Source organism: Lepidochelys kempii, chromosome 28 (assembly GCF_965140285.1).
Source record: "Lepidochelys kempii isolate rLepKem1 chromosome 28, rLepKem1.hap1, whole genome shotgun sequence".
Taxonomy (NCBI): domain Eukaryota; kingdom Metazoa; phylum Chordata; order Testudines; family Cheloniidae; genus Lepidochelys; species Lepidochelys kempii.
In genome coordinates this window covers 1,832,466-1,859,127 of record NC_136407.1, presented here as the reverse complement: position 1 = coordinate 1,859,127, position 26,662 = coordinate 1,832,466, and the positions used below count along the sequence as shown (strand labels likewise).

The 26,662-nt window shown below is 58.7% G+C and overlaps 1 protein-coding gene and 1 long non-coding RNA gene across 3 annotated transcripts; one reads left to right on the top strand and one right to left on the bottom strand.

Annotated features, from left to right (window-relative positions):
- The first annotated feature begins 1,336 nt into the window (after window positions 1–1,336).
- On the top strand, window positions 1,337–2,776 carry LOC140904164 (uncharacterized). Its single transcript, XR_012156443.2, has 3 exons — window positions 1,337–1,422; window positions 2,105–2,197; window positions 2,518–2,776. It is a non-coding gene; the product is annotated as an uncharacterized LOC140904164 (long non-coding RNA).
- Window positions 2,777–7,804: 5,028 nt separating this feature from the next.
- SLC2A4 (solute carrier family 2 member 4) lies at window positions 7,805–24,249 on the bottom strand. 2 transcript variants are annotated; one of them, XR_013635096.1, is made up of 12 exons: window positions 23,968–24,249; window positions 16,576–16,701; window positions 15,985–16,145; window positions 15,346–15,470; window positions 14,319–14,434; window positions 14,070–14,232; window positions 11,403–11,590; window positions 10,873–10,977; window positions 10,659–10,760; window positions 10,310–10,513; window positions 9,668–9,965; window positions 7,805–9,545 (listed from the first exon to the last, which is right to left on the bottom strand). XR_013635096.1 is itself a non-coding variant. In XM_078850836.1 (11 exons), exons 1-11 carry the CDS (start codon window positions 24,001–24,003, stop codon window positions 9,762–9,764), a joined length of 1,530 nt encoding a protein of 509 aa, XP_078706962.1. In that variant the 5' UTR covers window positions 24,004–24,249; the 3' UTR covers window positions 7,805–9,761. The 2 variants fall into 2 exon arrangements, 1 of the variants encoding a protein (XP_078706962.1); XM_078850836.1 differs by having other exon boundaries at window positions 7,805–9,965.
- Between the last annotated feature and the right edge of the window lie 2,413 nt (window positions 24,250–26,662).

Sequence of the window (26,662 nt, the reverse complement as noted above, 5' to 3'; positions counted from 1 at the left end):
ATCTGAGGTCCGTGATTGAAAGACTCCAGTGATGGAGAATCGTCCACGCCCTTCTCGTGCACTAAGCCGCAATGGCTTTACAGCCCTGGCAGGACAATGCTGCAATGCAAATGAAGGGAACAGGCTGCCAGAGACTTTCCAGTAGTCTGCAGCCCCCACCCGTTGGGCTGTGACCTTATCAGATCAAGGAAGTGAACACAAGGTTGGGCCTGTGCTCCTGCATTGGCCCTGTGTTTCAGGGCGCAGCATGGGTGACTCGGTAGGTGGGGCTCTCCCCTGAGTCAGCGCTGACAACGCCCTAGCTCAGGGCGCTCTGAAGCACCTGCTTTCACCTGACTTAGATTTCTAAGGCCGGAAGGGATCATCTTTCTGACTTGGTATATTGATCACAAGTCATTAAACTTCAACCTGTACCGAGCCTAGTAACTTGGGCTGGACTACAGCGTCTCCCAGAAAGGCCAGCGCGTCAGAATCTGAAGCCGCTGAGAGACAGAGAATGCTGCATTTCCCTTTGGGAGTTGGATTCAGTAGCTACTTCCCCACGCTGGATGCTTTATTTTCCATAGCAATTTTGTCTGGCTTTAATGTCCAGCCCCTTAGTACCTGGCACTTTCTCCCCAAGCAAGTAGCACGTCCCTAATCAAGTCATCTCTTGATAGCACTGTGACAAAATTAAAGTCGACCTAACTTACATCCTCATAAAGCCTCTGCAGTAATTACGTTGCTCGTGCGGGTCTAAGCTTTGCCCCTCATGTTGGGGCATGTCCTCCGCAGGGGAGCTTGTATCAATTTCTCCTGGCAATGTGTTCCGCATCGACTTAACTACGTCGGCCTTAACTAGACACCGCTCGGGGAGGTGGAGTTATGTTGGCTGGAGAAATATTAGAGGTTTCAGAGTAGCAGCCGTGTTGGTCTGTATTCGCAAAATGAAAAGGAGGACTTGTGGCACCTTTGAGACTAACAAATTTGTTTGAGCGTCAGCTTTCTCAGCTTTCGTGACGTGAGCTGCCTTGTGTTGACCTAACTCTGTAGCTGACGATTACACCCCACCGAACAGCAGGGGGCGCTAGCCCCATGTTCCAACCAGAGCAGTTACATTCTGCCTCCCTGAACTCCCAGGTCAGTTTCACATGGCACAGCAGCAGCTGGTCTTGGCTGGCTCAGGGAGGCCTACTGGCAGCAAGGTGCTGTCCAGACGAGAAGCACTCGTGAATGAAATGCCGTATGATCTCTCCACCCTAGCCCACGGTTACCGCCTCCAAAGACCAGCCTGCTCTGAGCTCCCCCGCTGGTGGGGACACCCCTGCTGCCAGCACCCCAGCCACCACTCAGGAACCAGCAGTGGAAGCCAGCAAACCTGCTGCCCCTGCTCCGGAGGGTCCCTCCCAGCCACTGCCTGAGATCCAGCGGCAGCTTGTGGATGTAAGCGCCCGGGACTGGGGAGTATAACCTGGTGCCACAGTGTGGCAAAATCTAGTGGTGCCATGCAGCAGCTCTACAGAAACAGCTCTACATTCTTGTGGGGCATTCTGATGGCTCCCCTCTCTCTCTCTGGGAGCAGCTCCTGGCAGTTGGCACTTCCTGGATCCACCTGACGTGTGTGTACAGCGGGCGTGGTGCCCCCTGGCTGTAGGGTGTGGTTGGAGGTAGAAGAATGAGAGGAGAGCGCTAGTCAGGACTTGCAAATCAGGTTTCACCTAGTGCCAACCATCCTGGCACAGTGCCCCTAGGGAATGGCAAGCCCCATGAGTAATTAGCCAGAGTCTGCACTGTTAAGACAGGAGATCATGGCTGGGTGGTGGCACCCCTCCTGCTGGCCCACAGCCCCTCTAAAGTACCCTAGGCAACCACCAGCAGATGGCAGCTTATCCTTGAGCCTCCTGCAGTAGGCTCACATTGCCATGGGGTGGGCTCTGGACCATCAAACGTGGCACCATAGTGGGCAATCTGGCCTCCTGTGTGCCCTGAAATCAGCCCCTTGCCTGCGATGCTGGAGCTTTTTCTCCCTGTCCCCACCCCAATGCCAGCGGCAGCTCATTGGCCACCCCCCCGGAAGCAGGAAGGCCTGGCGGGGTAGTCACTAACCTGGGGTCTCTCTCTCCAGACTTCGACGCCCGAGCCCAGGGGGGACCCCGCTCCAGCCCTGCTGGTATAATGACCCTGCACACAGTGAGGGGATGCAGAGATCTGCCAGCTGGTAAGGACTTGGCAAGGTAGGGGACGGTGTTGTGTGCCAATGGCTTGATCCAGAAAGACTGGCATGACAGGGTGAGCAGATCTCTTCTGTTAGCTAATGATCCAGCCCTTGTCACTTGGTGGCCAGCTGGTAGCTCAGCCAACCTGTAGATCTGATCAGGTACAGATTTGGGTTGACCACTAGTGTATCTGATCTGGCCTCACCCCATCACAGAGTGAAACATACCTTAAGTTTGGCTCATTCTTCAACTGAGTGTTGGGGTCTTTTCCCCCATAGGGGCTTCGGTTTCAGAGTCTGACCACCTTTCCTCTCTCCTGTAGGTGTCCATCTTGCCCGTATCCCCAAGTTACCTCATACTGCACAGAGACCCCAAACTCCACCCGGTCCCCCCTCTCTTCGCTGCTGATCGAAGCCAAGAATGTGAACCCCGAGGGGGGACAGAACACACAATCTTTAAGTTTAAAAAAAAAAAAAGACTTTTTGAGGGGCTAGTCTCCCCCCTCCCACAGCTTCCTCAGTTCAAAGGGAAACTGGCTGTTGAAACTTGAGTTAATTCCCTCCCTTCCCCCCTGATTTTTTTGAAGAGCACTTTTTGCGAACGTTGTGTGCAGTTTGGGTGTCAGTAAAGGAATTTGCACAGACTCCTGATGTTGCCGGGTCTTTCCTGCCCTGCTAAGGGGGCAAATGAGCTGCGTTTGTCACAGCCACGGGTCCACCTCTTGCTTTCCTGGTCTGTGGATTGAGGTGGGACTCCTGGGTTCATCCCTGGCTCTGGGAGGAGTCTCTCTAGGCTGAAGATTGGGGCCTAGGGGCTTAGAGCAGGTGGCCTGGCTGTCTTACTAGCTGATCTTTTGCAAGTTCCAGGTGGCCATAACATTCCTCTGCAATTGGAAGTGCTGTGAGCCTTACACACACATTCACACCCAAGTGCTGAGCACCCAGAATGTCTGTTGACCAGTTGCGGGTGCTCATCATCTTTCACATGTCTTCAGTTTGGCCTGTGATTATGGATGCCTTTCTCCAAATATTGGCCTCCATGTCTCTGTGCCTCAGTTTCCCCACCTGTGTCAAGCTAACTCTCCCTCTCAAGGTGCTCTGATACCCCCTACAAACCGCTGGAGAGCAGCATGTGTTCGAGCATCCAAAGGAACCCTGTATCCTCCTTCTGTGGATGGTAAGAGGTCCCCCACTGTCTGGCCAGCATGCTGTGTACCCCTAATGTGGGGAGGGGGTACCACTTTTCCCTGAGCTCTCAAGGGTCTAACTTAATCTTAATCACAGTAGACAGTCCTGTTACAAACTGTCTTCTCACAGGGGTCACCAGGACTCCTAATAGCTCCCAGGCCAGGCTGGGTTTGAACGGGCAACCTAAACAGGAGGTGGTCTCAGACTTAAGACCCCTACTTGACCCATTTAAACAAGCTGATCTCTGGTGATGCAGGGCGGTCAGACAGCATGGTTTTTAATAGCACGGAGCAATTTTCATGACAAAAGTCTTGCTTGAAAAGACAGCTCAGTCCCTGTTTGGGTGAGTGAGATTCAGCAAGAGACACCACTTGGGCAGGCGTCCAGGCAGGCATCTGCCAATGTGATACACAAGCCAAGAGAAATTCTCGTGCTCCGACACAGGGCCTAGAGTTGAATCTAATGCTTGTGCAGCCTAGTGCCTTTTCACGTTGATTTCTCACTGAAATACAGATGAGACTTAATTAAAGCTGATGAGAAAGTTTTCCCATCCCTCTAAGTTCAGAAACTTTTATCACCCTAAATCAGATTGTTCCCCCATCTCAAATTTTCAGTCTTAGCTCAATAAACCTTTTTACTTTTCCCTCCCCGTGTGATGAGCTTAAATTTCAAAATACTGTAGATTCCCCAATTTTACAAACGAACGGGTGATTGTGGCCTTGAGCAACGTTAATAAAATTGAATATCTCAAATGCCAGCGTCTGTACAATACATAAATTGCAATACCAGGCCCTGCATTGCTGCTTTCTGGTCCCTCAAATCACTGGAAAGCAGTTTCCAAGCCATCCAATTCTAGTGGAGAGGTCTACTTGAATTAGTGACTGTTTCTGGTGGGCAAAAGGCCTGGGGTAACTGCTTGTCCATAACAATGGTGTTGAAAAGATGCTGGTTTCAAGGGACTTAGATCCTTGATTTGATCATTTCAGAAACCTCTCTACCAAGCATTTTGACAAGGGCCGGCCTTGTCCTTTTATTTTCAAAGGGAGGCAATTTTGCCAAACCCAGCCCTGGTTCATGAACAGTCTTGTCAAATATTTGGTGCAATTCCTACCCTGCTTTGTCTTAATACATGTAGGCAGCAGACACAATGAGCAGTGGGCAAATTTCAGCCACCATGCAGTTCTGATCCTATTGCCCACAAGTTTTACCGGCCACGCTAAACGGGTCTTGTTAGGCCAGTGCAAACCCCCTACAGTGGATGCATTCCTTCTGAGACGCGTGGGAGGAGTCAGTGCCCCCATAATAAAAATTAAAGCCAAGACAGATTTGCAGCCTGGTCTAAACTAAGTTTTACAAGTAAAACTGACTCTCTTGGCCCATCTTTGTGCATATCCACCCTCTGTTGTCCTGGTGCTAGTTGACAACCGCCTCCCCAGTGACGCAGGTCCTATTACTGGTGGAAAAATGCCAAAGTGCATGTGGGTATACTGTGTTAGCTGGACTGCTAAAAATACGCATTCAGGCATGGTCCTTCAATGTCTCGGTCTGCATGACTTCAACACTTCTGCCCAGAGGTCACACTGACTGGAAACCCAGCCTTGGTTAAAATCATCGGTGGGTGTTTAACGAGTTTTAATTAAGCTGGTAGCGTGCCACTGTAAATGAAAGGTGGTGAGCAAGTGTTCTCCTTGGCCGCTGAGGGCAGAACAAGGAGAAAGAGACTTTAGTTAGCAAGTGAAAAACTTTCTAACTCCAAGCACAGCTGAGGTGTGGAGCAGGGTACCCCAAGAGGAGATTGGGGTCGGGACAGCTGGATAATATCCCGGATGAACTAAATTAAACCTTTTTGAATTAGGGTTAATACCTCTGGGTCACATTGTGGTAGAAATGCTACTGTTTCTATGCTAGGGTGAGATTGCGTAGATCCGCTTTAGCAGGAAAAGCAGATCTGTCTCAAGTGGATTTCTAAGGAAGTACGTGCAAATTCTTCCCACCACACCCGACCTTTCGAAGCTATGTCCTGGGGAGGAACACCTAAGAGTTCAGTCCACTAACTACCTGCTGTGGGAAACTCTGGCTCAGAGGCCCCCGATCAGTGTAAAAAGGTGGATTAAACAAGTTTGAATGCTCCTTTCTTCCAACAGTTGGTGTTGATCCAATAAATGATATCACCCATTGTGGCTCTCAAGCATAGGCTAGGCCTTAGTAAAGTTTGCTGGGTTTCCTTTTATGATTGCCTAGGTATTGGATGCTGTCTACTACAGGTAGCGCAGGGTTGTTATTGTGACGAAGTGGGAATATTCTTCGTGTTCTCTCCGAATACTGGGTGGGTGCCTCAGTTTCCCCTATGCAGTTCTTACGTATCTAGGTGGCAGGACAGGGGTGCGTGATTGTTGCAGAGCCCTAGAGGGGAGGGGTGAGGCACTCTGCACAGAGAATGGCTGACCTCCTGGCAACTGGTGGCCTGGGCCCCTCCCCGGCAAAGTGCCAAGTGAAAGTGTTGGAGAACAAAGAGATCAGGTGGCCTCCTGGCCAGGGAAGAGACAAAGGCCAGAGGAGGGGCTGGAGGGAGTTTCAGTTTGGAACTGGCTGGGAAAATGGAGGGAGGCCCAGACCGGGGTCTGGGCTCCCTACCCCCCCAAGATGGACCTGACTGACAGGTCCTCGCTGAGGGGTCCTACAAACTCTGTTTTGGCCTGTATTCCTATCATCTAATAAATCTTCTGGTTTGCTGGCTGGCTGAGAGGCACGGTGAATTGCGGGAAGTGGGGGGTACAGGGCCCTGACTGCCCCACGCTCTGTGACAGTTATATGTGCCTAATTTTAAAATATCTTCACTTTCAGGGTGGGCCGATGGGGTTGGAAACACTTATGCACAGGGCCCTACCAAATTAATGGTCCGTCTTGATGCATTTCACGGTCCTAGGATTTTAAAAATCTGAAATTTCATGGTTTCAGATACCATGAAATTTCAGATGGAAGTATTGTAACAGTGGGGGTCCTGACCCAAAAAAGGGGCTGTGGGGGGGTGGCAAGGCCCTTGGAGGGGGGTTGTGGTATTGCCACCCTTACTTCTGCGCTGCCAGCGGAGGGGGGTCTGACCCAGCCCCAGGAGTGGCCGATGCAGGGAAAGAGGAAGTCCTATCCCTCCGCAGCCCAGCCGGGACTAGCAGCTGGAGCCTGGTGCAAAGTAGGGGCCCTCGGCTGTATTTCTCCCCAGCGCTCAGAGCTTAAAGGGGCCTATGGCTGGCTCTGGGTGTGGGGGGGGGACACCACCGTACCTCCCCCTCCCCCCCCCACCATACCACCCTCACTTCTGCACCGCTGATGGCGGCGTTGCCTTCAAAGCTGGGTGTCTGGCCACCATCCACTGCTCTCTGGCCATCCAGTTCTGAAGGCAGCGCAGAAGTAAGGGTGGCAATGCTACGACGCCCTTACAAGAGCCAGCTTTCACAGGTGAGACCAGATTTCACAGTCCATGCCGCGTTTTTCACGGCCACGAATTTAGTAGGGCCCTACTTAGGCACTAACCCAACATTGATCTAATTTTTAACAGGGGGAGGGTTAGTTAGTGGAACTAACTCCTGAGGGAAGTGGTGAATTCTCCATTGCTTGATGTCTTCCCGGCCAAGACTGGATGCCGTCCTGGAAGATGCATTAGTCCAACACTAGTTACTAGGGGGGAAATGTGAAATTTAATGGCCTTGTAGATCGAGACGGTCTACTGGTCCCTTCTGGCCTCTATGAATTGCAATGTGTTTGGTGCAGCAGACTATTAAAATTAAGGGGACTCTCAAAATCCACCTAACCTCCCCCCTCCCCAACCAACACCACATTTAACTACTACAATTAGCATCATCCAAAATGGGGAAGCAATATTTCCAGCCATGGTCGGAGACCACTTCTGCCTGTCTCAGTGTTTTGAAATTCTGAGAATTTGCAGACTCCAGAGGGAACTTATTTCAGACTAGAGATAAGGCTTAAATTTTTGTCAGTGCGGGCTATTCACCATCGGAACAATTTACTCAGGGGTGGTGGTGGATTCTCCATCACTAACAATTTATAATTCACAACGGGAGTTTTTCTAAAAAATCTAGGAATTGATCTGTATCCAAGGGCTATCAAACTAGGGCACCCCAAAAATCTGGACTTGAGTATAAATTATCGTTCCCTTGTCAATATGAAACAATCTACCCACGGTGCTGTCAAAGGCCGAGTGTAATTCACCCAGAAACCTGGGGATGAATTTCAGAATGGCACCTTTGCTTTGCTACAATGAATCTGTCTGTTCGTAGCCTGGTTAAAAAACCCTTAGATCTATTCTTCCCTTAAATCCTTTTCTCTTTCATAACATCCACCTCTGCCATAGGAGCAGTTAGATTCATGAGTGTCTACAATGAAGCAAACACAACCACACTGGCCTCTGTTTGACTCTGTCCTTTATATACAAAGAATTACTTACATTCTTCTCGCTGAAATACAAAAGGTCACATAATGCGCTAATGCCCCTCCATGTGTCCCTGACATGAAGACAAGCGCCTCCGTTAATTACAAAACAGAAACTCTCTCAGATCCTACTAACCGTTCAGAAGCTTCCTGGCTTCGTCCATAAACTCTCTTCAAGCACAGCTATTCGTCTCTTGTGCCTGTGATCTGCTTAAACGGGTTCTTCTTTTGTCCCACCCACAACAGCTGGCATGATGGAGTGTCGGGTCTAATCGCTAAAATTTTAGCAAGGTTGGTCTTTGTAGGTCAACTCAGCTGGCTGTCTTCAGACTTCCATCGGTCATCCAGCAGCCGAAATGGAGAGCAGTAATTATAACAGCTCTGTTCTGGCTGCTTCTGTATTTACATCCTTCTTTAAAAAACCAAACCAACCAATGATCCCACCGTCTTTAACTAGCAAATTGTCCTGGACTTCTGAGCACAGTCTTCATAGCATCTTGTCTTCTGCCGGCCACCAACACATATCCAATGGGCTTTGCGGGGCCTTTTGCCAGTTGTAGCGAGGAGGTTGTAAGTGTGCAAGGCTGAGGACACCATCATGTTAAAACACAATAGCAAGCTAGGTGGACCGTGGGTCTGATCCAATCTGGCCATTCCTTGTCCCTGTAGACATGAGCTGTGGAGCGGATGTCCCACGTTCTGCGTTGACTTGCAACTGGTGCGGACTGCAATTCACAAAACCCAACGCACCCTTTCTCAAAAGCTTCCCCGCGTTGGGTGATAGCTTTTCTCCCCTCCCTTGTCTGCCCCTCGCAACCAGTTCTCCTCCAAAGATGAGCTGACCATCTTCTCTTGACAATCGCTTTCCAGGAAGAGTGGTGAGGTCCCCTCAGACCACCTACAAACCTCAGAAGATGGATGGGAAGGGATGTCCCAGGTCAGAGCATCCAGGAAATCCCACTCATCAACTTAACGAACAATATGCCTGTGAGCTGATGGGCTTTAGGCTAAAAACTGGCACGATGCCCCAAACTGGTGGGGACCGTAGGAGATCCCATCTCCAGACCTCAGTTCTGCTGGCTTGGACGGAAAAGGATGGAAGTTCTTGCCACTAGGAGTCAATTGCCAGCCATGGGGAGTTAAGAGGTGACTGTATCGCTGAACGGTTTCCTCCAAAGGATCAAGTGCTGGCCACTCTCGGACACGGGCCACTGTACTACATGGACCATGCATAGGGCAGAGAGCCACAGCTCCTGTCCGTAGGAGCCTTGCCATTCAGCGACGGAGGCAGGGCATTTGACGGCGTCCATGACGCATGGCCTTCTTGCTCCAACCTTCTGCGCTCTAACGCCGAGAGCTAGGGAGGAGATCTCGCTCATTCTGGCCCTTTGGCTCAACGTTCGGTAGGACCGAAAGAACTCCACCAGAGTTTTGCATCTTCCTCCTACCTTCTCATCGATAGAAAAGTCTCCTGTCTCTGAATCGACGCAGAATCCCATTGGAGTCAACGGTTTTGGAGCCTACTACTGTCATACGCTGCTCGAGAATGCCTGAACATCTGTTCCAGCTGTTGGATATGCTCTCGGGGCGGTCTTTCCCTGCCTCCAATTCCAAGAGCAGGCAACCAGCTGAGCTGGATTCTCCTCCAGGTTCCCCTTCCTTTGTCACTTAACCGAGCTCCTTCCGCAGCTCCCAACACAACTTTATCTCCATGCCCCTGATAAACACACACACACACACATACAACACAATCACTCTCTTGCTATATATATATGTATAATCTTAAAAATAAAACCCACAAATCTAAAAACAAAACAACTATTCTAAAAATCTCTAAACCTTGCTGTGTCGTTAAAGTGCTCGGTTACGGTTACATTCCTCTTGTGTCTCTGTCTCTGTCTCTCTCTCTCTGGCCGATCGCTCCCGCCCTGGGTCAGGCGTTGTCGTCTGGCCCCAGACAGTCCAGCTCGGTGGAGGGTTTGACTTCGTGGTCTAGCAGAGACGGGGTGCGTCGGAAGGCGGCAGCAATCTGATCGAAGGTCCGGCCCCGCGTCTCAGGGACTTTGAAGTAGGTGAAGAGGAAGAAACCCAGGAGGAGGGCCGCGAAGATGAGGAAGACGTAAGGCCCGCAGACGTCCTATGGGAGGGGAGAGGAGGGGTGAGTGCTGGATGCAAAGGGAGGTGCGGGCTGGTTTTGCCAGCGAGCGCGTGTGAGACGCCATTTGTCCACCCGTGGCTGCAGTCGCGCTTACGCCGGCTTGTTCCCACTCCCAGCCCTGCTCCCGCCTGGGAGCCAGTCTTGGACCCAGCCCTGCTGTGGGTCCCTGCCCCCCTTGCCCGTGGGCATATTCCCAGTTGTAACGGCCGGCATTCGCTATTCTGGTGCCTGCGTGCTCTTGCATGTCTACACACAGTTGTGTGGCATTGCGGGTGTGTCCGAGGGTTGCTTTGCACGCGCCCCACCTGTGGGGGCGCACTCACCGCCATGGACTGGAAGGCCATGCCGATGATGAAGTTGCAGGTCCAGTTGCAGCACCCGGCCACCGCTATGGCTGCCGGGCGGGGCCCCTGGCTGAAGAGCTCGGCCACGATGAACCACGGGATGGGCCCCGGCCCAATCTCGAAGAAAGCCACAAAGCCGAAGATGGCCACCATGCTGATGTAGCTCATGGCCGGCACTCGCTCCTGCCGGGGGAGAGAGACGAGGCTGAGAACCCGCATTGCGGTGCCACCAGGGGCGGGGTGGCCGTCAGTGCCGCTGCCCCAGTGCAGCCCTGGGGGGGGCCGTGCTCACCCCTAGGCTCCCAGTCCCCACTTCCCGGCTGCTCACCAGATACACCAACGCCACCGTCATCACCACGGCACACACCATCATGCCCGCCAGCCCCACCAGGTGCAGGGTCCGGCGGCCTGCCCGCTCCACCAGGAACAGCTTGTGGGGAGGGAGAGACAAGGGGGACCGATATAAGATTTGGGAGGGGTGGGGTGTGGATGCCCCCACCCCCCAAGGGGCAGCTGGCTGGGGGTGGAGGGGAATCTCTTACCGAAACAACGGTGAAGGCGGCGTTGATGGCCCCAGCGCCGATCGTGGCAAACACCGGCTGCTCCAGCCCGGCCGACTCAAAGATACTGGTGGAATAATAGAATATCTGGGGGGGCAGAGAAGGGGGGTCAGAGCTGGCCCTAGTCGGACTCTTCCCCCCCCCCAATCCCATGGGGTCTCGCTTTGATCCCTCTTCTTCAGGCTCCACCCCATCCCCCAGGCTCCTCCCCCCAACCAAGCTCCCCGCCAGACTCCGCCCCAAGCACCGTTCACCCCCATCCAGGCTCTGCCCCAAATCCCCCAGGTCCCACCCCCACCCCCATCTCTCCCAGGCTCTGCCCCAGTTCCCCCCATGCTCCGTCCCCAGCCAGCCTCCACCCCAGAGCTCTCAGGTCCCGGCCAAGCTCCACCTCCATTTCCTCAGGTTCCTCCCACCATCTCCCCAAAGCTCCACCCCCCAACCAAGCTCCACACCTGACCCCATCTTCCCCCAGCTCCTCCGTGAACCAAGCCCCGACCCCCACCTCTCACCGCGTTGATGCCGGAGAGCTGCTGGGAGAGCTGGAGCACCACGGCGATCAGCAGCGGCTGGCGATAGATCCGGCAGCGGAAGAGCTGGGCAATGGAGACCTTGCGCTCCATGTCCATGCGCCGCTTCTCCTCCTTCATCTCTGACAGCGCCTCGCTCACGTCGCCGCACCCCGTCAGCCGCTTCAAACCTGCCGGCGCGGGGAGAGCGAGGGACGTGGCGGTGACGGACAGAGGGATGGGGCATGGAGATGGGTGGGACGACTCAGGGGGAGGGGGGGATTGGATTAATAGTGGGATGGGTGGGGGGTGGACAGATGGTGAGGTAGGTAGATATGGATGGATGGATGGGTTGGGGGTGGACAGATGGATGGGTAGATAGATGGGGATGGATGGATAGGTTGGGGAATGGATGGGTAGGTTGGGGGGTGGACAGATGGCGAGGTAGGTAGATGGGGATGGATGGATGGGTTGGGGGTGGACAGATGGATGGGTAGATAGATGGGGATGGATGGATAGGTTGGGGAATGGATGGGTAGGTTGGGGGGTGGACAGATGGCGAGGTAGGTAGATGGGGATGGATGGATGGGTTGGGGGTGGACAGATGGATGGGTAGATAGATGGGGATGGATGGATAGGTTGGGGAATGGATGGGTAGGTTGGGGGGTAAACAGATGGGTAGGTAGGTAGATGGGGATGGAGGAATGGGTTGGGGGTGGACAGACAGGTAGGTAGGTAGATGGGGATGGAGGAATGGGTTGGGGGTGGACAGACAGGTAGGTAGGTAGATGGGGATGGATGGATGGGTTGGGAGGGTAGACGGATGGGTAGGTAGGTAGATGGGGATGGAGGAATGGGTTGGGGGTGGACAGACAGGTAGGTAGGTAGATGGGGATGGATGGATGGGTTGGGAGGGTAGACGGATGGGTAGGTAGGTAGATGGGGATGGATGGATGGGTTGAGGGATGGATAGATGGATGGGGATGGATGGATGGGTTGGGGATGGAGGGTAGACAGATGGGTAGGTAGGTAGATGGGGATGGAGGGGTGGGTTGGGGGTGGACAGATGGGTAGGTAGGTAGATGGGGATGGAGGAATGGGTTGGGGTGGACAGACAGGTAGGTAGGTAGATGGGAATGGATGGATGGGTAGGTAGGTAGATGGGGATGGATGGATGGGTTGGGGGTGGACAGACAGGTAGGTAGGTAGATGGGGATGGAGGAATGGGTTGGGGGTGGACAGACAGGTAGGTAGGTAGATGGGGATGGATGGATGGGTTGGGAGGGTAGACGGATGGGTAGGTAGGTAGATGGGGATGGAGGAATGGGTTGGGGGTGGACAGACAGGTAGGTAGGTAGATGGGGATGGATGGATGGGTTGGGAGGGTAGACGGATGGGTAGGTAGGTAGATGGGGATGGATGGATGGGTTGAGGGATGGAGGGTAGACAGATGGGTAGGTAGGTAGATGGGGATGGAGGGGTGGGTTGGGGGTGGACAGATGGGTAGGTAGGTAGATGGGGATGGAGGAATGGGTTGGGGTGGACAGACAGGTAGGTAGGTAGATGGGAATGGATGGATGGGTAGGTAGGTAGATGGGGATGGATGGATGGGGTGGGGGATGGATAGATGGATGGGTAGATGGGGATGGATGGATAGGTTGGGGAATGGATGGATGGGTAGGTAGATAGGGATGGATGGATAGGTTGGGGGGTAAACAGATGGGTAGGTAGGTAGATGGGGATGGATGGATGGGTTGAGGGTGGACAGATGGGCAGGTAGACAGATGGGGATGGAGGGAGGGACAGATGGGTTGGGGGAGGAATGGATGACGCATGGGTTGGGGAGACGGAGGGCTGGATCGCGAAGGGGGTGGACGGAGGGCTGGGTCACTAGATGGGGATGGACGGATGGGTTGGGGGTGGACGGATGGGTTGGGGAGACGGAGGGCTGGATCGCGAAGGGGGTGGGCAATCAATGGGGATGGATCCATGAGTCATGGGTGGACAGGGGCCGTACGGAGGGCCGAAGAAGAGAGGGGCTGGCTGGTGGAGGGGCGGGTGGCCAGGTCAGTAGGATTTGGAAGGGAGATGGAGTTAGAGCCGTGGCTCTCAAACGGAGGCTGCAGGCAACCGGCCACCCAATCGGCACAGAGCTGCAGCCCATGTGACGTTCTCAGGGCCATCGACATAGTATTGGCTTGGCCCAGAACGGTAAATAGGTTGAGAGCCACGGAGTTGGGTGGGTGGGAGGTGGATAGATAAAGGGATGGGGAGATGGATGGACGGGCGGGCGGGCGGGCGGGTGGAAGAGGGGAGGGATGGACAGACGGACGGGCGGGCAGGCGGAAGAGGGGAGGGATGGACGGACGGATGGGGGGCGGGCGGGCGGAAGAGGGGAGGGATGCGCGAGCGGAAGAAGGGAGGGATGGACAGATGGGGGAGTGGGGGGGCGGAAGACGGGAGGGACAGACGGGTGGGTGGAAGAAGGGAGGGAGGGATGGACAGACAGACGGATGGGGGGGCGGGCGAGGGGAGGGACGGACAGACGGGCGGGCAGAAGAGGGGATGGACGGACAGACGGGCGGGCGGAAGAGGGGAGGGGCGGGCGGGCGGAGGGAGGGACAGACGGACGGTTGGGGGGGCAGGCGAGGGGCCCGCGGGGGGACTCACTCTCTTTGGCCTTGGACTCCTTGTTGCGGACGATGTAGAGGTACCGGGGGCTCTCGGGGCAGAAGGGGAAAAGCACTAGCTGCAGGGCCGACGGGGCCACGGTCAGACCCAGGAGCAGGGGCCAGAGCTCGGGGGTGCCGAGGAGGGAGTCCAGCCCGAACACCTGCCAGGGGGGCGGAGAGAGATGGCATCACGGCGCCCCCTGCCGGCCCCCCGCCCGCGGCCGAGCCCCCCGCAAGTGCCTGTTACCTGGGCAATGAGTATCCCGATGACGAGGGCCAGCTGGTGCAGGGTCCCCAGCGCCCCCCGCAGGTGGGTGGGGGAGATTTCACCCACGTACATGGGGACCAAGCCAGAAACCAGCCCTGGGGGAGGGGGGAGGGAACAGCAGATTAGTAGGATGGGGGGGGCGTGCCTCCTAGGTCTGTGGGGGGGAGTTGAGGCAGAGGGTTGTGGTCCCCCCCCCATTCCCTATGAAGCGCCCCCTTTAAGAGGTGGGGCTTGTATGCTAATGACTGAGCCATGGCGGGAAGTGGGGGGGTGGTACCTGTGACATGCAGAACCCAATGACGGCCCCCACCCAGGTCCCGGGGCACCCAGCCAACCGCACCCCGCAGCACCCACTGCTCATCCGCCCAGATCCCAGCTTACCCACTCCCCCACCTTACATCCCCGGCATCCACCAGCCCCCCACACCCATGGAACCCCCATCTCCCATGGCACCCATACCCCCACCCTACATCGCCCAGCATCCACCACCCCACCCACCCACCCATGGCACCCGCGTCCCCCACGGCATCCACAACCCCACCCATCCACCCAGGCTCCCCCCCATCCATGGCACCCCCCGTCCCCTATGGCACCCCCCCATCCTACATCCCCTGGCATCCACAACCTCACCCACCCATGGCACCCCCATCCCCCATGGCACCCACACCCCCACCCTACATCCCCGGCATCCACCAACCCACCCATCCACCCAGGCTCCCCCCCATCCATGGCACCCCCCGTCCCCTATGGCACCCCACCCACCCTACATCCCCCGGCATCCACGACCCCACCCACTCATGGCACCCCCATCCCCCACAGCACCCACACCCCCACCCTACATCTCCCGGCATCCACCAACCCACCCATCCACCCAGGCTCCCCCCCATCCATGGCACCTCCCGTCCCCTATGGCACCCCCCCCACCCTACATCCCCTGGCATCCACTCCCCCACCCATCCGCCCAGGGGCCCCACCCTCCGATTGGCCGGCGGGCGCTGTCCGTTACCTGAGTAGGCCCCAATCAGGAACCGCCCGAGGATCATCATCTCGTAGGAGCAGCCCAGCTTGGCCAGGCCCATGAGGGCCCCGCCCAGGAAGGCCAGGGCGTTATTGATGATCATGGCCCGCTTCCTGTGGACGGGGGAGGGGAGAGAGGGTGAGACACGCAGGGCCCCCAGCCCCATGTGCCCTGCGCCCCACCCAAGCAGACTGATGACGGGGGAGGTCCCAGGGGTCTCTGGGGCAGAGAGCACCCTCTACTGGCCACCACACCCCCCCAGCACAGCCCCCCCTGCTGAGCCCCTTGGCTCCCTGCCCCACCGCGCCCCCCCAGCGCCGCCCTGGGGCCAGCCCCGCCTGCCGGGGGGAGACCGCCCCCTGCCAAGCCCCCTGCCCCACCACGCCCCCTAGTGCCGCCCTGGGGCCAGCCCCACCTCCCAGGGGAGAGCGCCCCCTGCTGAGCCCCCCGCCCCACTCCCTGCCCCCCAGCACCCCCTAGCGCCGCCCTGGGGCCAGCCCCGCCTGCCGGGGGAGACCGCCCCCTGCCAAGCCCCCTGCCCCACTGTGCCCCCTAGCGCCGCCCTGGGGCCAGCCCCGCCAGCCGGGGGAGAGCGCCCCCTGGCAGGGGGCGGCAGAGGGGCGTTACCTGCCCAGCCACTCGGAGACGACCCCCACCAGGAAGGAGGAGATCATGCCCCCGATGGAGAAGATGGCGACCGACAGGGACCAGAGGGTGGTGAGCGTGGCCAGGTCGATGGGCGAGTTGTGCCGTGCCAGCCAGGTGGCGTTGTAGTTCTGCTCGATAATCTGGGCGGGGTCGGGGTGGGGGGGCAGAGAAAAGGGGTCGGTCCCCGATGCCCCTCACTGGGGCCCCCCTCCCCTCTGCACTGATCCGAAACAGGTCTCAGCTTCCCTGACCCGGGGCCGGAGGGGAGCTGGCGCCCCCTAGAGGGGACAGGCCCCTGCCCCATTCCCCGCCCCCCTGAGCCAGCCAGGCCCCGCCCTGGGGCCGGAGGGGAGCTGGCGCCCCCTAGAGGGGACAGACCCCTGCCCCATTCCCCGCCCCCCTGAGCCAGCCAGTCCCCACCCTGGGGCCTGAGAGGAGCGGGCGCCCCCTAGAGGGGACAGGCCCCTGCCCCATTCCGCGCCCCCCTGAGCCAGCCAGTCCCCGCCCTGGGGCCGGAGGGGAGCCGGCGCCCCCTAGAGGGGAAAGTGCCGTTGAGGGGGAATCTCTTACCTTTTGGGGGGCATTTATGACACCGATGTTGTATCCACACTGCAGGGACCCCAGCACGGCCGTGAAGACCGACAACACCAGGGTCGAGGTTACCCCCGGCCTGGCTTCCCGCGGGACTTCGTCCCCCTGCGGAGACACAAGCAGCGCCCCCTGCAGGTGAGCTGACCCGCACCCCCGGGGAGCCGTGGAGGCGGGGTGTGTGTGTGGGGGGGGGGACCCCCATCTCTCCCTGCGCACCCGGCACTGCGGCAGGGCAGTTCGCAGCACCGGGAGTGCAAACGCCGAAAGTTGCCCGGCCCCGTGCAAAGGTGCCCAGGTTTACCCGGCCTCTGCGTGACGACGGAGAGGAGGCAAAGCCTCGTGCAAACCCACAGGGGCTTGCACCGCCTCGCACGATGGAAGAGGGGTAGTGTCCCCCCCCCCTCGTGCAAATACTGAAGGATTTCGCAGCGTACGTCCCGCCGTCCTCTGACTGAGCCTGACCTGTTCGCTTCCCCTGCCACCACCTGCTTCCAGTTCTGCTTTCCACGTGACCGCCCCCCCCCGGACCGAGATCGGGGCCCCATCGCGCCGGGCGCTGCCCACACCCCCCCCCCGGACCGAGATCGGGGCCCCGTCGCGCCGGGCGCTGCCCACACCCCCCCCCGGACCGAGATTGGGGCCCCGTCGCGCCGGGCGCTGCCCACACCCCCCCCCAGACCGAGATCAGGGCCCCGTCGCGCCGGGCGCTGCACAGATAGAGTGAGAAACAATTGCAAACCCAAGTACCCCACCCCCACCCCAGGGCCCGACTTATAGGGCAGGGCACATCTGCAGCTGGCAGACAAGGGGTTGGGCAGTTGGCATTGAATCAGGGACGGCTGCACTTCCGAGTGCGGGAGGGAGAGAGACAGGGTGATCTACTGGTTAGAGTGGGGGGGGGAGGGCTGGGAGCCAGGACTCCTGGGTTCTCTCCCCGGCTCTGGGAGGGGAGTGGGGGCTGGTGGGTTAGAGCAGGGGGGCTGGGAGCCAGGACTCCTGGGTTCTCTCCCCAGCTCTGGGAGGGGAGTGGGGGCTGGTGGGTTAGAGCAGGGGGGCTGGGAGCCAGGACTCCTGGGTTCTTGTCTGCGTGTCTGAGACCCTTCCCCTTTAAATGCCTCAGTTTCCCCCCTCTGTAAAATAGGGGGGGGGGAGCGGGCACTGAAGTTTCATTCATTCACTCTCTGCTCCAATGCTGCGTCCCCCCCCTCCGCAAAAACCCCACCTCTGATTTCATCAGCTGCTCCCTCTGCATGGGCAGACCCCGAAAAGGCCATATTCCCCAATGGGGATGGGGGAGCATGGATTTGGGGTGCCCTCTGCACACACACACACACACACACCCCCGTCTACCCCTCCCTCCCAGCCCCAGTGCTGACCCCTGGACACTGGTGACAGAGGTAGGTCGGTGGCGGGCTCCCCTGAAATATCGGGGATCAGCACCCCCCTATCAGTGTGTCTGTGTGGGGGGTGATTATAAAACAGGGGGGCCTGATCCCTTCCCATCCCCCCACGTTCTCACGCTAATGGCCATGAAGGGCCTGGGCCCTGCCCCAGAGAAGCCTCAGCCGAAAAAAAGCCCTTATTAGGAAAAGCCCCAGAGCTGGGAAACCCAGGAAATGTAAACAGTGCCCCCCCCACACATCTCCCCCTAAGCCCCAGGGCGGGGCCTGGCTGGCTCAGGGGGGCGGGGAATGGGGCAGGGACCTGTCCCCTCCGGGGTGCACCGGCTCCCGGTGGGGGCTGGCTGGCTGGGGGCTGGTGGGAGACCCTTGGGCTGAGCCTGGGGGCCGGGCTGCAGGTATCAACCCCCCTGCACCTGGGGCACGGCCGGGGGCCCAGAGCCGCCCCCCCCCATACGCCCCCCATTCCTCCGTGCAAACACACAGAGCATCCTGCACACGCCCACCTGTGCACCAAGGAGTCACACGCGCACACCCCAGGACAGACCGGAGGCAAATCAGGATCCAAAGCCTTCCGGCCGCGCCCCCCACCTGCGGCTGAACGCAGGGCCCCGCTCCCGGGGTCACCCCCCCCCCGATTCTCTCCAGCAGAGTAACACCCCTGCCCCGGGCCCCCACCTCTCTGCCAGCTTGGTACAGAGAATGGGGCGATGCCCCGGCCAGAGGCATGTTTCCATCACCGGCCCCCCCCCGCTCTACGAACCCCCCCGAACCCCACAGGGCCCCCCCCATGAAAAGTGTCCTCTGGCGACTGCCTCAGTGTCGCTCATGGGGGGCAGGGAAAAATGTGTGGGGGACAATTGCCCCCACTGAGGAGACCCCCCCCCGAGCTTTTCCAGAACAGAGAGGTTTTATCACCCGCCCGCGCCGCCCAACCCAGGCCTGACGCCCCACACCCCCGCCCGCCCGCACCGCCCAACCCAGGCCTGACGCCCCACACCCCCGCCCGCGCCGCCCAACCCAGGCCTGACGCCCCACACCCCCGCCCGCGCCGCCCAGCCCAGGCCTGACGCCCCACACCCCCGCCCGCCCGCGCTGCCCAGCCCAGGCCTGATGCCCCACACCCCCGCCCGCCCGCGCTGCCCAACCCAGGCCTGACGCCGCCCAACCCAGGCCTGACGCCCCACCCCTGCCCGCCCGCGCCGCCCAACCCAGGCCTGACGCCCCGCCCGCCCGCGCCGCCCAACCCAGGCCTGACGTCCCACCCCCGCCCGCCCGCGCCGCCCAACCCAGGCCTGACGCCCCACCCCCCCCCGCCCCCCCTGCCCAACCCAGCCCTGACACCCCACGCCCCGCCCGCGCCGCCCAACCCAGGCCTGATGCCGCACCCCCCGCCCGCGCCGCCCAACCCAGGCCTGCCGCCCCACCCCCCCCGCCCGCGCCGCGCAACCCAGGCCTGACGCCGCACCCCCCCTGCCCGCGCCGCGCAACCCAGGCCTGACGCCGCACCCCCGCCCGTGCTGTCGTCAGACCCAGGAAGGTGGAAGCTGTGTGAGCTGTGCCTCGGAGCCTTCAGCCTCCTCTGCCCCTCCGTGTGCTTCCCACAGCGAGTCCACTCAGGCGGGATCCTGGGGAAGCCAGAGGGTCCTGCCCCCCAACTCCGCAGTCAGACGGGACTCTCAGCCAGCCAGTAACACAGAAGGTTTATTAGACGACAGGAACATGGTCTAAAACTGAGCTTGTAGGTGCAGAGAACAGGACCCCTCAGCTGGGTCCATTTTGGGGGGCAGTGAGCCAGACAACCCCGTCTGCCCTTCACTCCATGTCCCAGCCAGCCCCAAACTGAAACTCTCTCCAGCCCCCCCTCCTCTGGGCTTCCTCCCTTTCTGGGCCAGGAGGGCACCTGGTTCCTTTGTTCTCCAACTCCTTTAGCTCTCACCTTGCAGGGGGGAAGGGCCCAGGCCACCAGTGGCCAGGAAACAGGGTGTCGGCCATTGTCTGTGTCCAGACCCCTGCCCACACCTGCCCTCTAGGGCTCTGCAAGGGTCATACACCCTTACCCCACCCCCTAGATACGTAAGAACTGCCTAGGGGAAACTGAGGCACCCCCACACCTGGGACTCTGTGACAGCTACAGAACACAGACCTGCCACGACACCGCACGCGTGTGCGACCTAACACAGACCGGACACCACACCCAGGTATGTGTTCTAATAGGTACACTACCCTCACATGTGCTATACAACATAGGCCCGACATCACACCGCATGTGTGAGCGTCAATAGGCACACGACCCTCACGGGTGCTCGAGAACGTAGATCTGACACGATCCCACACATACGTGCTATAAGAGGCATGCTTAGCCTCACGTCTGCCACATAACCCAGGCCAGCGACAAAGAGCCACGTGTGTGTCCAGTATAACAGCCAGCGTCACGTATATGGTCCGTATGGCATGGGACATTTTAACCCTCGCACGTATGGAGTATAACAGACACACGGTGCCCCCAGGAGCACGGCATAACATAGACAAGACACGGTGCCCCACGCATGTTCAGAATAACAGACACATGCCCCCCCATGGTGCAGTGTTACAGAAACACTAGGACGTGTATGTGTCTTAGAAACACACTACCCCCCACATGCTACAAAACATGTATCAGAGGACCACACACGTGTTTTATATAACATAGGCCCACTATCCCTCTCATGTGTGCTCTATAACACGGACCAGCTATACAGCCCCACGCGTTTGTTCCATATAACTCAGCTCCCCAACGCCCCACCCCTGTCCCGTGAAACAAAAGCCACTCTCCCATTCCTGTGCTATGTAACCGAGCCGAGACACGGCGTCACACGTGTGTTCTAGGTAACAGACAGACTCCTCACGTGGGCTGGAAACGGGGCCCTACCAAATCCACGGCCATGAAAAACGCGTCATAGACTGTGAAATCTGGTCTTCCCCACCCCCGTGAAATCTGGTCTCCTCCCCCGTGAAATCTGGTCTCCTCCCCCGTGAAATCCGGTCTCCTCCCCCGTGAAATCCGGTCTCCTACCTGTGAAATCTGGTCTCCTACCTGTGAAATCTGGTCTCCCCCCCCATGAAATCTGGTCTCCTACCTGTGAAATCTGGTCTCCTCCCCCATGAAATCTGGTCTCCTACCTGTGAAATCTGGTCTCCCCCCCCATGAAATCTGGTCTCCTACCTGTGAAATCCGGTCTCCTCCCCCGTGAAATCTGGTCTCCTACCTGTGAAATCTGGTCTCCTACCTGTGAAATCTGGTCTCCCCCCCCATGAAATCTGGTCTCCTACCTGTGAAATCTGGTCCTCCCCCCCCATGAAATCTGGTCTCCTCCTTGTGAAATCTGGTCTCCTCCCCCATGAAATCTGGTCTCCTACCTGTGAAATCTGGTCTCCTCCCCCATGAAATCCGGTCTCCTCCCCCGTGAAATCCGGTCTCCTCCCCCGTGAAATCCGGTCTCCTACCTGTGAAATCTGGTCTCCTACCTGTGAAATCTGGTCTCCCCCCCCATGAAATCTGGTCTCCTACCTGTGAAATCTGGTCTCCCCCCCCATGAAATCTGGTCTCCTCCCCCATGAAATCTGGTCTCCTACCTGTGAAATCTGGTCTCCTCCCCCGGGAAATTCGGTCTCCTACCTGTGAAATCTGGTCTCCTCCCCTGTGAAATCTGGTCTCCTCCCCCGTGAAATCCGCTCTCCTCCCTCAAGAAATCTGGTCTCCTCCCCCGTGAAATCCGGTCTCCTCCCCCGTGAAATCCGCTGTCCTCCCCGTGAAATCCGGTCTCCCCCCCCCCCGGTGAAATCCGGTCTCCCCCTCCCCCAGTGAAATCCGGTCTCTCCCCCCCCCCCCGGTGAAATCCGGTCTCCTCCCCCATGAAATCTGGTCTCCCTGCTGTGAAATCCAGACTCCCCCCAGGGAAATCTGGTGCCCCCACCCGTGAAATCGGATGTTTCGTGTGCTTTTACTCTATACTACACAGATTTCATGGGGGAGACCAGCGTTTCTCAAATGGGGGTCCTGACCCAAAAGGGAGTTGGGGGGGAGGGCGGGTCACAAGGTTATTTTAGGGGGGGTCGCGGTATCTCCACCTTTACTTCTGGGCTGCCTTCAGAGCGGGGCTGAAATCATGAAAGGGAGATTTTTGGCTCGGGAAATTGACCAGAACGGCTGGTGCCCTCGTGGGGCCCGAGCGATATGACAGCCGCACGAACGCACCCGGGGGCCGTGCGCCCCGGTCCAGCCCCACGGCGTCACACCCGTGTGCGAGACACCATGCAGACATGCCCCACCTGGGCTGTGTGACTAACACCCGCCCGCCGTGTAACCTAGATCAAGCATCCCACGTGTGTCCTATGCACCCTACAGACTGCTCCCCGCCCGGCGAATCCAGGCAGCACAACAGACATGCATGCCCCATATCCCACAGACCCCCCACGTGTCCCGAATACCAAGCCAGAGGCCCCCGTGCCGCCCCCCCCCACACGTATGACGAATAACCCAGGGCAGCCCAGACACGTGAGGTGGGTCACGCCCCCCACCCCCACCCGCCCTTACACAATGGGTGGAGTATAAATAGCCCCACGTTTTCCTCGTTAATGCCATGGCCAGGGGGCAGGATTTTATTGCCAGGGAGGAGGGGAGCTGGCGGGGGGCGGGGGGGGGGATGGGACTGGACCTTAAATGTGGGGAACAGACGGCCTCCAAAACTCAATAAGCTCAAGGAGAATCAGGGCGGATGCAACCCACTGCAAGGCACCCCCAGTTTCGCTCACAGTCCCCCCCTTCCCCCTGGCCTATACTGCCCCCCACTTGGCACCCCTGCACTGTCCCAGCTGCAGTCCTCACACGGCCCCATGCTGCCCCCCGTCACCCCCCCAGCCCCATGCTGCCTCCCACGGCCCCACACTGACCCCCCAGCGCCATCACTCCCCAACTGCCCCTCATGGCCCCCCATGCCCCCCCAGCCCCACACTGCCCCCCATGGCCCCACACTGACCCCCATGGTCCACATTGTTCCTCACAGCCCCCCATGGCCCCACACTGTCCCTAATGGCCTCAATCACCCCCCACTGCCCCTCACAGCCCCATGCTGTCCCCCACAGTCCCCATCATTCCCCACAGCTTCCCATGGCCCCACACTGACCCCCCAGCGCCATCACTCCCCAACTGCCCCTCATGGCCCCCATCACCCCCCATACCCCCCATGGCCCCACGCTGCCCCCCATGGCCCCACGCTGCCCCCCACAGTCTCACCGGTCACAGTCTCATTGCTCCCCACAGCCCCCCATGGCCCCACACTGACCCCCATGGTCCACATTGTTCCTCACAGCCCCCCATGGCCCCACACTGTCCCTAATGGTCTCCATCACCCCCCACTGCCCCTCACAGCCCCATGCTGCCCCCACAGTCCCCATCACTCCCCCACAGCCCCCCATGGCCCCACACTGACCCCCATGGTCCCCATTGTTCCCTACAGCCCCCCATGGCCCCAAGCTGCCCCTCATAGCCCCATGCTGCCCCCCATGGCCCCACACTGACCTCCCAGCCCCATCACTCCCCACTGCTCCCCATGGCCCCACACTGCCCCCCACGGCCTCCATTGTCCCCATGGCCCCACGCTGCCCCCCACAGTCCCCATTGCTCCTCACTGCCCCACATAGCCCCACGCTGCCCCCCATGGCCCCACCTGCCCCCACACTGACCCCCCCCAGGTCCATCACTCCCCACTGCCCCTTATGGCCCCACGATGGCCCCCAAGGTCCCCATCACTCCCTACAGCCCCATGCTGCCCCCCATAGCCCCACGCTGACCCCCCACAGCCCCCATCACTCCCCACTGCCCCTCATGGCCCCACACTGCCCCCCCAGCCCCATCACCCCCTACAGCCCCCCAAGGCCCCATATTCTTGCTCTGCCTCAACCCCCCCAGCTCCAATCCGGCCGGTTTTACCTCCTCTCTGCTGATCTGCTGAAATCCCGTCGGCATCTCGGCGGCTCGGAGCCCCGGGAGGGACAGAGACCCCCGGGCGGGGGGGGGGCGCCTTGGGTCTTGTGCGAAGAAATGGAAAGGTCGAGCCCCCAGGACGGTCTGTTAGACCTGACCCGAGATCCTGGGGCGGGGCGGGGGAGACAGACAGAGAGACAGAGAGACAGAGAAAGAAAGAAAGAAAGAAAGAAAGAAAGAAAGAAAGAAAGAAAGAAAGAAAGAAAGAAAGAGATTAAATGAGAAAGAAAGGAAGAAAGAAAGAAAGAAAGAAAGAAAGAAAGAGATTAAATGAGAAAGAAAGGAAGAAAGGAAGAAAGAAAGAAAGAGATTAAATGAGAAAGAAAGGAAGAAAGAAAGAAAGAGATTAAATGAGAAAGAAAGGAAGAAAGAGATTAAATGAGAAAGAAAGGAAGGAAGAAAGAAAGAAAGAGATTAAATGAGAAAGAAAGAAAGAGATTAAATGAGAAAGAAAGGAAGAAAGAAAGAAAGAAAGATTAAATGAGAAAGGAAGAAAGAAAGAAAGAAAGAAAGAAAGAAAGAAAGAAAGAAAGAAAGAAAGAAAGAAAGAAAGAGATTAAATGAGAAAGAAAGAAAGAGATTAAATGAGGAAGAAAGAAAGAAAGATTAAATGAGAAAGAAAGGGATTAAATAAGAAAGAAAGAAAGAAAGAAAGAAAGAAAGAAAGAAAGAAAGAAAGAAAGAAAGAAAGAAAGAAAGAAAGAAAGGGAACTAGAGGAGACCCGAAGGGAGAGGAAAAGCCAGAAGGGGACGGGGAAGGGCGAGCAGAGGGGAAAGAGGGAATGAAAAAGGAAAGACGGACCGGCCCGGGGGGGAGAAGCGGGAGAATGGGGGAAAAGGAGGAGTGAAGGCAGGAGGGCCCGGGGAATCACCAGGGGCAGGGGATGGAGGGAACGGGGGAAAGGGGAAATGAAAGGCGGAGAAGGGAAGAGCGCGTGGGAAAGAGGAAGGGGACCGACCGGACGGGCCGGGGACCGACCGGAGGCGACCGGAGGGGCCGGGGACCGACCGGAGAGACAGAGCCCCCCGGGAGCGGGGGAGGGAGCCGCCGGCGGAGGGGAGCTGAGGAAGGCGGAGGCGGGCAGGGCGGCTGCAGGCACCGGGACCGAGACGCGTGTGCCAGGGGCCGGGACAGGGAGTCCTTGGGCGGCTGCGGATGGCCGGGGCCTCCCGCCCCACGGCGCGGATTGGCTCCAGCCCCTAGTGATTTCCCCACCAGCCAGAACGCTGGGGGGAGGGGTCGGCTGGGAGCCAGGACTCCTGGGTTCTCTCCCTGGCTCTGGGAGGGGAGTGGGGGCTGGTGGTTAGAGCAGGCGGGGCTGGGAGCCAGGACTCCTGGGTTCTCTCCCCTGCTCTGGGAGGGGAGTGGGGACTGGTGGATTAGAGCAGGCGGGGCTGGGAGCCAGGACTCCTGGGTTCTCTCCCCTGCTCTGCGAGGGGAGTGGGGGCTGGTGGTTAGAGCAAGGGGGCTGGGAGCCAGGACTCCTGGGTTCTCTCCCCTGCTCTGGGAGGGGAGTGGGGGCTGGTGGTTAGAGCTGGGGGGCTGGGAGCCAGGACTCCTGGGTTCTCTCCCCTGCTCTAGGAGGGGAGTGGGGGCTGGTGGTTAGAGCTGGGGGGCTGGGAGTCAGGACTCCTGGGTTCTCTCCCCTGCTCTAGGAGGGGAGTGGGGGCTGGTGGTTAGAGCTGGGGGGCTGGGAGCCAGGACTCCTGGGTTCTCTCCCCTGCTCTAGGAGGGGAGTGGGGGCTGGTGGTTAGAGCAGGGGGGGCTGGGAGCCAGGACTCCTGGGTTCTCTCCCCTGCTCTAGGAGGGGAGTGGGGTCTGGTGGTTAGAGCAGGGGGGGCTGGGAGCCAGGACTCCTGGGTTCTGTTCCCTCTTCCACACAGGTAACATAGAAGTTGAACTCCTCCGCACAAAACATAACTTGACTTAAGTCTGAAGCTTTTAGTCAAAGTGCTCTCTTCAGTAAACGGTTTACCACCAGGGTTTGTGAAGCCCGAGCTCGTAAGCTGGGAAAACAAGCCCCCCCCTGCCGACTCCCTGAGAGCGAAGGGCTGCGAGGTGCAGATGGTTTCCGAGGAGCAGCCGTGTTAGTCGGTATCCCCGAAAAGAAGAGGAGGATTTGTGGCACCTTAGAGACGAACCCATTTATTTGAGCATGAGCTTTCGTGAGCTACGGCTCCCTTCATCGGATGCGTGCCGTGGAAAATACAGGGCAGGAGGTTGGATGCACGCCCCGATCGTCGCTTGGGACCCCTGCAACGAGCGCGTGCTGCGGGCCTGCGGGCTCGGTCGCCGCTACGCATGGCTCAGAGGTCACCCGATGGCCCAGGGACCTCTCCATGGACCGCAGCACCGGCCACCGGCAGCGTCAGGAGGCGTGAGCCGGCACGGCACCGTGCATCCACTCCGGGAAAGGGACTGGGAGGCCTTTGCCGTTGGACCGTATGAACCGGACCCCTAAACTCACTGCACGTGAAATCCCACCCAACGCGGGTAGATCCATCCCCATCATCGTATCCGCTCGTTATTAGCCAGGGAGAGAACCCAGGAGTCCTGGCTCCCAGCCCCCCTTGCTCTAACCACCAGCCCCCACTCCCCTCACAGAGCCAGGGAGAGAACCCAGGACTCTGAGATAGCGCG